Source organism: Plecotus auritus, assembly GCF_963455305.1.
Source record: "Plecotus auritus genome assembly, chromosome: 1".
In the NCBI taxonomy this organism is placed as follows: domain Eukaryota; kingdom Metazoa; phylum Chordata; class Mammalia; order Chiroptera; family Vespertilionidae; genus Plecotus; species Plecotus auritus.
This window is the reverse complement of record NC_137770.1, coordinates 187,299,720-187,314,462: the sequence shown is the minus strand read 5'-3', so window position 1 is coordinate 187,314,462 and position 14,743 is coordinate 187,299,720. Positions and strand designations below refer to the sequence as shown.

At 38.4% G+C, this 14,743-nt stretch overlaps 1 protein-coding gene across 4 annotated transcripts in view; it reads right to left on the bottom strand.

Moving 5' to 3' along the window:
• Positions 1-14,743, bottom strand: part of FAM13A (family with sequence similarity 13 member A) — a 293,412-nt gene that overhangs the window by 93,735 nt on the left and 184,934 nt on the right. Inside the window, exon 1 of one of the 4 annotated variants that reach the window (XM_080647485.1) lies at positions 11,427-11,687. The exons of the other annotated variants lie outside the window; for them this stretch is intronic. Within the exon in view, the coding sequence (XP_080503611.1) occupies positions 11,427-11,455 (29 nt within the window). The 5' untranslated portion in view covers positions 11,456-11,687. Of the gene's footprint in view, positions 1-11,426; positions 11,688-14,743 lie in introns of those variants that run through there. 4 annotated transcript variants of the gene reach the window in all.

The window sequence follows — 14,743 nt, the reverse complement described above, 5'->3', positions numbered from 1 at the left end:
GGAAGGAAGGAAGGAAGGAAGGAAGGAAGGAAGGAAGGAAGGAAGGAAGAAAATAGCTCTGGCTGGGTGCTCAGTTGGTTGGAGCATCATCCGGATGCACCAAGGTTGTATGTTTGATTCCCGATCAGGGCACATACAAGAACCAACCAATGATTGCATAAATAAGTGGAACAACAAATCAATATTTCTCTCTCTCTCTCGGATCAATAAATAAAATTTGAAAAAGATAATAATTTATTTTCTTCAACTGCACAATTAGAGGTGTGAGTTCTTCCATTATGCCAACAATGTAAACACTGTACTTTCTGTGGTGAACAGTGAACCCAGAAAAGGATATGTTCAGACAAAGTAATGTTTGAATATGTGCTTGCCACAACTGTATTTGTTTGTTCTGGCTTGAGAGCAGAGAAAGAAAATTATTTCACCTCACTGCAAACCCAAAGGTTGTTTGGGGCTCAAAGAAATTTTTGGTTTAGTTACAAAACTATTATCAAGGCAGCTGAAATCTTTCATCTGTCATTGAGATGCTTGTTCAGAAAAGTGATGTTTATCCTTATTATAGCCATATAAAGATTGCCATAGGGAGGCAGTAATTTGGAATGTACATTACAATAACTTCCTTTTAGAGGGAATTGATATTAGTTGATGAGAAAATATTTTTAGAATATTAGTAAATAAGTTAAAATAGTTTCTAATCTTTAGTTACTGAAACAAAAATTCAAAAAACTGGGGATACCTGCAGAAGGGAAGAAGAAAATAGTAAATTGTTTTTACTAACTTCTTTTAATAATTAGCTTAATTATAATATTTTTAAAAATATGTTTTTATTTATTTCAGAGAGGAAGGGAGAGGGAGAGAGAGAGAGAAACATCAATGATGAAAGTGGATCATTGATAGGCTGCCTCCTGCATGCTCCTTACTGGGGATCAAGCTCACAACACAGGCCTATGCCCTGACGGGGAATCGTACCGTGACCTCCTGGTTCATAGGTCGATGCTCAACCACTGAGCAACACCAGCTGGGCAATCATAATATTTTTAATGGTTTGCTAATATAGCTTTTATTATCAGAAAAATTTCCCAAACTGTTAACTCTGAATGTGGATTTTTTGAAGGCGATAAACTGCATAGAAAACAATGAAAATTACCCTGTCATCTTCCCCCTAGCAAACCGCCTGCTGCCAGTGGAGGGCTCTGCACAGAAAAATGACTCAAGGACTTGTTTCTACATTGTCATGATTTTGTGCTGGTTTTTAGGATGAAGAGCCACTAGTGACGGTGTGAAGGATGATGTACCTGCACTCTGGCTCTGTGAGCTTCCACAACCACATTCATGTGCTCAGCCAACATTTTCTGAGGTCTTCTCCTTATCAGAGCCTATGATAGGTGCCGGAGATACAGGCTAATAAGAACTGACCCCAATCCTCACAGAGTGTATAGGCCAGGAAGAAATAGCAACTTAAAATTTGATAATGATCGTAACTTTAGAAAGGGATACTATTATGAAAAAGGGATACCATACACTGAGGACTTGCCATAATAAGCCAGGCTTTGGGCCAAGAGCTTCCTGTACACTTTCTCATTCAATTCTCAAAGACAGCCTTGTGTGTGTGTGTGTGTGTGTGTTGGAGGGGGGGCGGCGGGGAGAAGTATCACTAAGCAGATTTTTCAGATAAGAAAAACAAGTCTTACAAAGGTTAATCAACTAGCTGAAGGCCACAGAGCCAGGCAGAGGACAGAGTCTAGAACTTAAACATGAATGCTGGCAGGTAGGTGATGTGAATGACACTGGGAGTGACTTTTAAAGGTCACATAGGCATTTTTAGGAGACAGATAATGAACACTACAAAGAAAGAGAATTACAGGCCAAGATCCCTGATGAACATAGATGCTAAAATCCTCAACAACATATTAGCAAATTGCATCCAGCAATATATTAAAAAGATCATAAACCATGATCAAGTGGGATTTATTCCAGGGATGCAAGGCTGGTACAATATTCGCAAATCAATAAACATGATACATCACATAAACAAAATGAACAACAAAAATCACATGATCATATCAATAGATGCAGAGAAAGCATTCAAGAAAATCCAACACCCATTTTTGATAAAAACTGTATGGGAACAGAGCATATCTCAACATGATAAAGGCCATATATGACAAACCTACAGCCAACATCATATTCAATGGGCAAAAACTAAAACAATTACTCCTAAGAACAGGAACAGAACAGGGATGCCCACTCTCACCACTCCTGTTCGACATAGTACTGGAAGTGCTAGCCGTAGTGATCAGACAAGAAAAAGAAATAAAGTCATCCAGATTGGAAAAGGAGAAGTAAAACTGTCATTACTTGTAGATGACATGATATTGCACATAGAAAACCCTAAAGACTCCATCAAAAAACTATTAAGACTTAATAAATGAATTTGGCAATGTAGCAGGATACAAATTTAACACCCAGAAATCTATGGCTTTTTTATACACCAACTAGAGGCCCGGTGCATGAAATTCGTGCACAGGGGGAGGGGGTGGGTCCCTCAGCCCGGCCTGCACCCTCTCAAAATCTGGGACCCTTCGCAGAATCCTGCGGAGGATCAGGCCTAAACTGGAAGTCAGACATCCCTCTCGCAATCTGGGACACTGGTCCCTAACTGCTTGCCTGCCTGCCTGATCGCCCCTAAGTACTCTGCCTGCCTGATTACCCCTAAGTGCCTCTGGTGGCCTGATCGCCCCCAACTGCCCTCCCCTGCCAGCCTGATTGCCCCCAACTGCCCTCCCCTGCTGGCCTGATCGCCCACAACTGTCCTCCCCTGCTATGACCTGCCTCCTCCACCAGGACCCGTCTCCTCTGCGCCAGGCAGTAGAGACGCCAGGACCAGCCTCCTCCACGCTGTGCGGAGCCACAGGACCCCCAGGCCTCACCATGCGGAGTGGCTACTGGGCCCCGCCTCCACTGTGCACACAGCCATCTTGTGGCAGCCATCTTGTAATGATGTCGTGCGCGAGGACCACCTAGGCTTTTATTAGTATAGATAATGAACTCACAGAAAGAGAAACTAAAAAAACAATCCCATTTACCATTGCACTAAAAAAAATTAAGATACCTAGGAATAGCTTAACTAAGGTAAAAGATCTGTATTCAGAAAACTACAGGATCTTGAAAAAACAGATAGAGGAAGACATAAACAAATGGAAGAATATACCATGTTCATGAATTGGTAGAATCAACATCATTAAAATACCCATACTACTCAAAGCAATCTACAGATTCAATGCACTCCCCATTAAAATACCAATGGCATATTTCACAGACCTAGAACAAACTCTCCAAAAATTCATATGGAATAACAAAAGACCCCGAATAGCCATAGCAATCTTGAGAACGAAGAACTAAGTTGGAGGGATCACAATACCAGATATCAAACTATAATACAAAGCCACTGTTCTCAAAACTGTCTGGTACTGGCACACGAACAGTCATATAGACCAATGGAACTGAAAAGAGAACCCAGGAATCAACACAAGCCATTATGCTCAATTAACTAGTTAACTGCCACACATCCAAAATGGAAACCACCCCCACACACCATGATATTTTGAATTTAATTTAAAAAATCAATTTGCAATGAATATTATAAAAATAAATATATTACTCACAATTTGGGTGTTCTTTATTATTTTCAGTTGAAAATTCTCACGAAAAATGATTTAAAGTTGGTCAGGACTGCCACTTAGGGAGAACATTTTTTTTTATATAGATGTGTGTGGCCTGTGGGGAAGGTCTGCTGCTTTCATCTACAGACGCTTATGGTGTACAATGGGTTAATATTTGACAAAGGAGGCAAGAGCATACAAAGGAGTCATGACAGTTTCTTTAATAAATGGTGTTGGGAAAATTGGACAGATACGTGCAAAAAAAATGAAACTGGACCACCAACTTACACCATACACAAAAATAAGCTCAAAATGGGTAAAGGACTTAAAAGTTTAGACAGGAAACCAAAATATCTTAGGAGAATTGATAGGAAGCAAAATAGCAGACATATGTCATAGCAATATCTTTACCGATACAGCTCCTAGGACAATGGAAACTAAAGAGAACATAAACAAATGGGACTACATCAAAATATAAAGCTTCTGCACAGCAAAAGAAACGATCAACAAAACAACAAGAAAGCCCACTGAATGAGTGAACATGCTTGCAACTGTTACCTCTGATAAGGGTTTAAACTCCAAAATTTACAGGGAACTCATACAACTTAACAAAAAGAAGATAAACAATCCAATCAAAAAATGGGCAAAGGACCTAAAAAGCCACTTTTCAAAAAAGGACATACAGAAGGCCAAGAGACATATGAAAACATGCTCAAAGTTACTAATCATCTGAGAGATGCAAATCAAAATGACAATGAGGTACCAGCTATTATCAAAAAATCAACAAACGACAAGTGCTGGCGAGGATGTAGAGAAAAAGGAACGCTCGTGCATTGTTGGTGGGAATGCAGACTGGTGCAGCCACTGTGGAGAACAGTATGGAGTTTCCTCAAAAAATTAAAAATGGAACTCCCATTTGACCCAGTAATCCACTTGTAGGACTATATTCCAAGAAATCAAAAACACCAATCAGAAAGGATATATGCACCCCTATGTTCATAGCAGCACAATTCACCATAGCTAAGATTTGGAAACAGCCTAAGTCCCCATGAGCATACGAGTGGATTAGAAAACCATGGTACATCTACACAATGGAATACTACGCTGCTGTAAAAAAAAGAAGGAACTCTTACAATTTGCAACAGCATGGATGGACCTGGAGAACATTATGCTAAGTGAAATAAGCCAGTCAGAGAAAGATAAATATCACATTATCTCACTCATTTGTGGAATATAATGAACAACATAAACAGATGAACAAAAATAGACCCAGAGGAAAAAAATACTTCCTAATATATAAAAAGCCAGGGGCCGTCACAACTGAAACAACTGGACGGACGACCGAACAGCAGGCTGCGTGGGGCGACAAGGCCAGCAGGGGGGTTAGTGAGGGACGACCAAACGACTGAACAGTAGGCTGAATGGAGCGACCAGGCCGTCAGGGGGGGCAGTTGGGGGTGACCAGGCCAGCAGAGGGGGACAACTGGGGGGGACCAGGCCACCAGGGAGACCAGGCTGGTGGGGGGGGGGCAGTTAGGGGCGATCAGGCATGTAGGCAGGTGAGCAGTTAGGAACCAGCAGTCCCAGATTGTGAGAGGGATGTCCGACTGCCGATTTCAGACATCCCCTGAGGGGTTCCGGATTGAAGAGGGTGCAGGCTGGGCTGAGGTGACCCCACTCCCTCATGTACGAATTTTGTGCACTGGGCCTCTAGTTAGAATATAATAGAAGTCATCCCATTATTTGCAGATTTTTGTGATATTATACTGTTAGTACAGTTTGGTAATATTATAATATTTAAAATATTTTTTCTTGAAATATTAATGTTTATTGCATGCAAATGGCTAGTTATTTTGTATCTACAATCTTGTGATAGATTCATTTTGTATATTGTAAAAAAACAAAAACAAGTGTGAGAATAACAAAATCAAAAGTAAAGCAATGTACTACTGTACATCTGAGTAGTTTTATTTTTTACAAAGAACTATCTTATTCTTTAACAACTAAGTTTCCTTCATAACTAACTATGTTGGGAATTATCATCCCATTTTACTGATGAAGAAAAGGATCTGCCCAAATTCAAGTGGGAATCAGTGTCTGGATATGGTTTTTAGTGGCAAGTTTACTACCTTTCCGTTGCTTTCCCCACTGTTTGGTGCTGAATGTCCAACACCTCTACTTTTCCAATAGTTTAAACAGGGTGATCTCCATAAAATTGAAAAGTATCCTCACTTTATTCAGTTCATACTATCATCTTTATTTGGAGTATTGAGGAAACATCTAAACTCCAGAGATACTGCAACCACAATATGAGAATAGAGCTCAAAAAGATCTTATTTGTTCTCAGTGAATTCCTGTTACTACCAAACACTGACCATATACAGTAGATGATAAAGTCTAAGTTACACAACCCCATAAATTAACCCAGGGTTGAAGTGAAGCAGCTTTTAACTCCCACTTAGACTGTGTTTGTGGAGGGAGAAGGAGGAGTGCAGGGAGTGTTATCAAAATGGCAACAAGTTATGAATACCATGAGTTTACAGATAAATTGAAGGCGTCACCACCACAAGCAGCAGAGGGCTCTCTAACACCGCACAGAAGACCCATGAGCCGGACCATTATCAGCTGGCTTGTTCCCTCGTTAACTCCCACATCATCCCCAGGTTATCAATGTTTACCTTGTTTCCAAAGGATATTCTGAAGACCAATACTTAGAAAGACCAGATAGATGAATTCTGCTGTAAGAAATTTTAGTGGAATTTTCCTATGCTGGATCAATAACACATGCTAATTAATTAACACCGTTGCTATAAGTCTTCTTAAAAGAGCCACTGCAATTCGGAATTACATGTATTTCACCATCATAAAATAAACATTCATTAACATGTTAAATATCATCATTTTCCAGAGGAAGCAATAAAAAAAGAGAATTACATAGAGATTATTAATGTAAGTTTCCCACTATGGTAAATAAGCCAAGGAAAGAAGAGGCTACTGACACATGAAAGTAGATGATATTCAATAAAAGCAAAGGAATCCAAATTAACCATCAGTGCTCTTAACTTCATCCTCCACCATTACTCTTTGTGGATAGAAATTGAGTTAACGGGTATTGGAAAGTTGATCTAGCAAATCAAATTACTCCTGTGAACGTTGAGTGTTTTGTCATAGTCAAAAGACTAAGAGTTAAGACTTTGTTAGTCTACTGAAGTCTAGTGATAAATAAATTAGAGATCCTTACCTACAGATCCACAATATCTAAGGAAAATAATCCAACGAATATGAATCATGGAAAGAGCCTGAGGTATAAGTAAAGTCTGGAATCTGATAAAACATGTTATCTCATTAGTGACAGAAGGTCTAACTAAAGAAATAAAAACTTTCATTTCAATTCTTAATATCGTTTCTCCACTTACTTCTGTATTATTTTATTTCTTTTGGAGTGCTTTTTTTGATGGCAAAAATATCCATCTAATGCTACACAATGTGTTGAGTTTTAAAATTAAGTATAAGAAATATGTGTAGCCCTAGCTGGTTTGGCTCAGTGGATATAGTGCTGGCCTGTGGACTGAAGGGTCCCAGGTTCGATTCCGGTCAGGGCACATGCCTGAGTTGTGGGCTCCATCCCCAGTGGGGGGGCGTGCAGGAGGCAGCCAATCAATGATTCTCTCTCATCATTGACGTTTCTATCTCTCTCTTCTTCTCCTTTCCTCTTTAAAATAAAAATGTATTTTAAAAAAAGAACTATGTGCACATATTATAGTATTTTAAAAACAATTGGGATAATTTCATCATCTCAGTGATCTATAATAATAAAAGTGTAATGTGCTAATTAGACCGAACGTCATTCCGGACAAAGCCGGGGCTGGAGGAAAGCCGGAGACCCGGGTGCCAGAGGGAAGCCGGTGCTGGCAGCTGGGGGAAGGAAGGCCTGATCTTGCATGAATTTTGTGCATTGGGCCTATAGTATAGAATAAGATCCCATCTTTAATTTAAGCCATTTGAAGTGAAATGTAACAACTGAGTTCTTTACAGGAGTCATATTTTAAATATTCAGCTTATGCAGTTTTTTTCTAAAGATCCTGAGTTTCTAAATAGTCAACTTCATCCTAGAAAGTCTGCAAATTACGTTAAGTAATAAACAGAGAGCAAAATACATTAAAGGGGGAACCAAAGTATTTTCTTTCATTCTGAGCTTTCAACCTCATCTGTTATTCTCATCTCAGTTACAGATTAGCAGTAACAAATTTATCTTCTACGTACTTTCACAATATGCTAAGAAAGGCTAAAAAAGTCACTGTTGGAAATTGCAAGCTAAGTAGGCATTAGGGTACAAACATGCCCTCCAATAAGATCATGCTTATATGAGGTTAAACAAAATAAAGGGCAATGCTATCGATGTAGGCACATCTCTATTATGCTAATCGTACTGTCTACCACATGTATTGTAATTGTCTGGTAATGTGTCTGCATTCTGACCAGCATGTAACCTCTTTGAAGCAGAGCTTTTGTCCTTTTTTTTTTTTTTTTAAATACATTTTTATTGATTTCAGAGAGGAAGGAAGAGGAAGAAATAGAAACATCAATGATGAGAGAGAATCATTGATTGGCTGCCTCCTGCATGCCCCCTACTGGGGATTGAGCCTGCAACCCGGGCATGTGTCCTTGACTGGAATCGAACCTGGGACCCTTCAGTCCGCAGGCCGACGCTCTATCCACTGAGCCAAACCAGCTCCAGCCGTGGGCAAACTACAGCCCATGGGCTGGATCCGGCCCGTTCGGCTGTTCTATCCGGCCCGCAGAGCTGAAAGAGTGGAGGGTTCTCTTGCTCTCCCCTCCGCTCCTTTACTTTGAATTTATATTAGTTCACACAAACACTCCATCCATGCTTTTGTTCCGGCCCTCCAGTCCAGTTTAAGAACCCATTGTGGCCCTCGAGTCAAAAAGTTTGCCCACCCCTGAATTACCTTAGCATCACCGGTAGTACAGAGTAGTGTTTGGTCATAGAGAAAAATGTTAAACAGCATTCTCAGGATGCTTTGTTTTAATAGGTAACACTCACCATCTAGTAAATGAAAGCACCAATTATGAAAACAAAACAAAACACCTCACATAAGGTAATGATACACAGTACGCTATTTGGGGATGTTGAGTAGTTTACTGTTAGATTGTTATATATACTTGCTGTTAATGGTTTTATACCAACTATAATCATTAACCAGAGTTTAGATCAGTGTTTCTCTGAATGTGGGGACCATTTTGATCAGATTTGCTTTTGGGAAGCTTGTTAAAATGTAGATAATTTCCCTGTCACACCCAGATTCCGATACAGTGAGTCCAGGGAAGGAGGGCAGCAGGATGAAGTTAATTTTAAAAATAAGTTACTCCAGTGATTTTCATGCGCCTAAAGTATGAGAGGCATTGGCCTGTCTGCTCAATATAAATAGTGAGCATAAATTTCCTTAGCTGGTATCTAAAGCTGTCCTTTTACTTGTCCACTTTTAATCCAGGTTTCCCCCCTTTAGGCTCTTAAACAGAACAGAGCTGAGTTCTCATCCCAGCAGCCAGCAGGCTCTGCAACCTTCAGGCGGGGTAACTGTGGGGGCGGCTGGCAACAATCATTACCAGAGAGTCACGGAGTCCCTTAGCCAAAGATACTGAACCAGGAGCAGGAATGTTTTCTGCATCGGTGCTTAAATTCTCAAGAGATCCTTATCGAAGAGAACCACACAAACCTGGTCCTTGCCTTCAGGAGGTTTATAATCAAAGGCAGGCAGAGGCCAGAAATGAACATTGCAGGGTAATCAATCCAATTAACCTTTCAGATTAGGCAAACAGTGAATGTGCTGGTCAGCATTTTGGAATGCAGATTCAAATTATGCCTCTGACATAGGTTGATTGATAAGAACTAACAATGCAAAATAATTTGAGTAAATTCCATTTCAGCTTTTATCATCTTAGATCCTTAAACAGTGTTTTAGCGGTATAAAGATCTATTTCTTCTTAACTGTTATTATATCATCAAGTAGCTTATCACGGCGTTCCATAATAGCCAATATTCTTGTCTAGAATATGACTTGCTTAAGACCCTTAAGAACTGACGTCATTACAAGAAAAACTAATCCCCAACTTTAAAGTTGGAAACCAAGACTCCAAAAACTGTACATTAGTTTTGGTCTCTTGTAGGCTTCAAGCATGTGGGTTAATATGGAAAAATTTCAGATCTATCTATAAACCACTTTATGCTTTCTTAGGTTAATTTTTTAGAGAAGGAATTTTTGGGACCCCTCCATCAAGTTCCCATTACAGTGCACCTGTCATTACAGGGAAAGAGAAACAAGTACACAGGTTTATCTCACGGTATACATTGGCAGGACCCATTCTGTAAATAAACACAAATTTTGTTTACCTTATTTTAATGATTAAAACATGAACATTTTGCCATAGCCGGTTTGGTTCAGTGGTTGGAGCATCCGACCCATAGACTGAAGGGTCTTGGGTACGATTCCAGTCAAGGAAACATACCTCAGTTACAAGCTCGATCCCCAGCCCTTGTCGGGCGCATGCAGGAGGCAACAAACCTATGTATCTCCCTCTTATCTCTGTCTCTACCTCTCCCTTCCACTCTCTCTGAAAATTGATGGAAAAAATGTCCTCGGTGAGGATTAACAACAACAACAACAACAACAACAACAAAACCACATGAACATTCAGTAAAATATCGATGGCATGGTTTTTAAAATGAAATTCATTTTTGTCCTGATTTTTTTCAATCTTGTAAACTGGGTTTATTATTTGATTCAAAAAATCATTTTCACTAATAAAACCCTCTATAGTTTTCTTAAAGGAAGTATTTAGATGGGATTGATTGCCACTGCAGGTAAAGCAGGTGAAGTTGAAATATGATTAATATGATTGGCAAAAGTCATTTTAAAAATTATGAAATGTGACCTTGGGCTTCCTCCATGCCTCAGTTTGCTTGTTGTGAAACTGAAGGACTAGATCCCGACATCACACCGGTGACTTCCAGCTTTAACATTCTAGGACACATTATGCACTTATTAGTTCACCAGAAGTGTTCTTTCTTACAAACCCCTTGGTTTAAATCTACATTTCTTTGCTCCACCCCACCCTTCATAATTCCTTACAATCATTAACGAACAAAACAGTCTTGTGCTCAAATGTTCTTATGTAGTAATTTTTAAAAAGATGTCATTTGTGTAATAAATCTATCTATAATTATTCACAGGGAAATATTATCCTTAACATTTACATTCATGTATTATATTCTACTTATTGATAGAAAATCCTTGCCTAGATCTGAACTCCAGAAGGGAGGAATACTAAAATGCATTTTAAAAAGGTTTGTAGCCTATAGACTGCCTTTAAAAAGAGCTTGATTCATACCACAGCTTCACAACATTGCTAAGAAGCTGATTCAGTTTTCTTACAAACCTGATCAATATATTCTTCAGTTTCTCTTCACATTTCATAGATATTTTCTTACATTTATTTTTATTCAAGGGAAAAATAACCTGAACATAATAATCAAGTGAAAAAGATAATAAATTGGGCATAAGTGTCAGTAAAAGAATATAATATTTATTTTTTTTCTGGACTTAATGAAGAACAGTATGTACCATGGACTCTACACAGTTTGCAGCACATTACTAGAAGATGTCAAGTGTTGGCAAAGTTATATGGTTGGCTTCTACTCAGAAAATACAGAACAGAATGAAACAAACAAACAGGAAAGAATACTACCTTTGCAGAGGCATGATTTCACAAGCCATTCTTGTACATAGATTTGCAAGGGACCCTCACAAGTGTCTCTTCCACGCCAATATGCCAAGTGTGGTCGTAGGTCCAGTGAACGTCTTCTTACAGTGGCTATGCTGGGCTTGGGCGGGAGGCTGCACCTCACAGCTGAAGCAATGTGCTCTGCAGCTAGCGAGAACACTGCTGCTCTCAGCCTCCAAACTTCCCCAAGCAATGCTATTTTATCGACTGCCTCTCTACATTTACACTGCAGTCCACTTTGACCTTTTGTTCCAAGGAAGCAGCTGAACCATCCAGCCAATCAGAGGAGCAGCTGCTGCAATGCTTAATCTGCTTCTTTTGCGGCTGCTGTTGCTCCTCCTCCTCTGCCTCCTCCTCCTCCTTCTCCTCGAACTTCTCCTCCTCCTCCTTCTCCTCCCCTTCCTCCTCCTCCAGCCACTGCTCCTGCTCCTCAGTGGGCTTGCTTAATTCTGGTAACTTGAAACTTTCTCCTTAGTAGTTCCACAGACAAGCTTGTCAGTTTGGGGCTAACAACCAATAACTGCAGCAAGAGTTCTTTACTTCTCGATGTTACAGAGACTGTCAACAAGGAAGTCCATTTGTCAAGGGCAGACACTGCCTCTGTAACAAAAGGTTTCTGTGATAGAAGGCAACAGCTATGCTCCATCCCCTTTCTTCCCTTAGGAAGAAAAACCAACAAAAAAACAAACCACTAACATCGGAAGGCATGATACTTTTCTAGAAGGAAGGCATGCTTTTAGATCCTTGCCCTACCCACATTTGTTTCCTGCTGATGTTTGTTTACACTGTGGTGGTTAGTATTCACTGGTGACATCACCCAAGTCACGTAGCCCTCGCTCCTGGGGAAAATGTATGTCCTAAGGCTGCCCACATTCTCAAAGGATCAAAGCCTCTACTTCCATGGAAGTTATTTCAACTTATTTCCGCATTTTATCCTTACAAAATTGAATGTGTTTATTTACATAGTCATTTTCCTCTAAGAACATCAACAGGCTTTTTTGGTTATCTATTTTCTTTCTCTATCTATCTATCTATCTATCTATCTATCTATCTATCTATCTATCTACCTACCTACCTATCTATCATAACAGGTAACACCCAATCAATTTTTCTATAAGATCTGCTAAATGCTTGTTAATTATCCAGCTCTCCCTTATAGTTTCTTCTTCTCATCATGGAATAGTAAAGTATTATATTTTTAGCAACACAACTGCTAATCCACAAATTTCAAACAATGCAAGAACAATAATAGCAACACATTTTAAGGAGATTTCTTTCAAATCATGAGAACTGCAGAGTTACAAGGAAGTCCAGAGCATTGCCTTTAGAAGAATGAACAGAGAGCCAGAGCCTGTGATGTTCAGAAACAGTGGGGGCTTGTGGTCCAAAAAGATATCCTCCTCCCCTGTAGTTTTTCCCAGATTTTTTTAGACCACTCATAATTCTGAATTTAGAACACACAGTCCCACTGTAGGTGTCTACTTTCCTTTGCTATACATGTTCACATTTCTATAGAATATCAGTAACTAAAACCAGGCTTTAAAAAACAATGGAAGTTGAATTAAATCCAGGACTTATTTTAATTGAAATTGTAAATAGAGTCCTTTTTTAAAAAAAAAATCTTGACTTGGAAATTCTAATTTGATTCTCCAGTAACAATAACTTAGCTCTGTATATCTGCTTAAGTTTTTTATTTTTCAAAATGCCTTTACAACTTAACACTTCAAGTAACTGCTAGAGTTAGAAAATCACTATTATATCTTCCACAACAGAATCAAGAAGAAAACAGAAAATCTGAAAGACATAACTACTAACAAAATAGAATCAATAATTAAAAAAAACCAAAAAACTCGCAACAAACAAAAGTCCTGGACCAGATGGTTTCATAGGTGAATTTTACCAAAAATTCAAAAGAATTAACCTATATCCTTCTCAAACTATTACAAAAAGTTGAAGAGGAGGAAAGGCTTCCAAGATCATCTTATGAGGCCAGTATTTCCCTGATTGCAAAACCAGACAAAGACATTACAAAAAAATAATAAAAAAATAAATTATAGGGTAATATCCCTGATGAACATAGATGCAAAAATCCTCAATAAAATATTAGCAAACCGAATCCAGCAATACATTAAAAAGATCATACACCATTATCAAGTGGGATTTATTCTGGGATGCAAGGTTAATTCAATATCCACAAATCAAGTAATATGATATACCACATAAACAAAATGAAGGATAAAAATCATATGACCATATCAATAGAGGCAGAAAATGCATCTGACAAAGTCCATCATTCATTTATGATAAAAAAAACAAACTCTCAGCAAAGTCAGGTTAGAGAGAATATATCTCAAAACAATATAGGCCATATGTGACAAACATACAGTTAGTATCATACTCAATAGTGAAAAGCTAAAAGTGTTTTCCTTAAGATCAGGAATAAGACAAGGATGTCCACTTTCATCCTTAATTCAACATAGTTCCAGAAGTCCTAGCCACAACAATTAGACAAATAAAAGGCATACAAATTGAAAAGAAAGAAGTAAAAGTGTCATTATTTGCGGATGACACGATACTATATATCCCACCAAAGAACTATTAAAACTGATAAATAAAATAAGTGAAGTAGTAGGATTCAAAATTAGTATTAAGAAATTAGTTGTATTTTTATACACCAATAATGAGCTATCAGAAAGAGATAGCATTTACAATTGCATAAAAAATATCTAGGAATAAATGTAACCAGGAGATAAAAGATCTATGCTCAGAAAATTGTAAGACACTAAAGAAAGAAATTGAAGAAGATATAAATAAATGGAAACATATATTATGCTCATGGAAAGGAAGAATAAGCATTATTTAAATGTTCATACAATCCAAAGCAATGTATAGATTAAATGCAATACCTATCAAAATACCAATGGCATTTTTCACAGAACTAAAACAAATAATCCTAAAATTAATATAAACCACAAAAAAATCCCAGTAGGTTGGAGGTATCATGCTACCTGACATCAAACTATACTACGATGTTATAATGATCAAAATAGCATGGTACTGGCATAAAAACAGACATATAGATTAACAGGACAGAATAGAGAACCCATAAATAAACGACTATATGGTAAATTAATTTATGACACAGGAGGCAGGAACATACAATGGGGTAAAGACAGTCTCTTCAATAAATGGTGTTGGGAAATCTGAACAGATATATGCAAAAAATGAAACTAGACCACTTTCTTATACCGTCTATACTAATAAAAGGGTAATATGCTAAT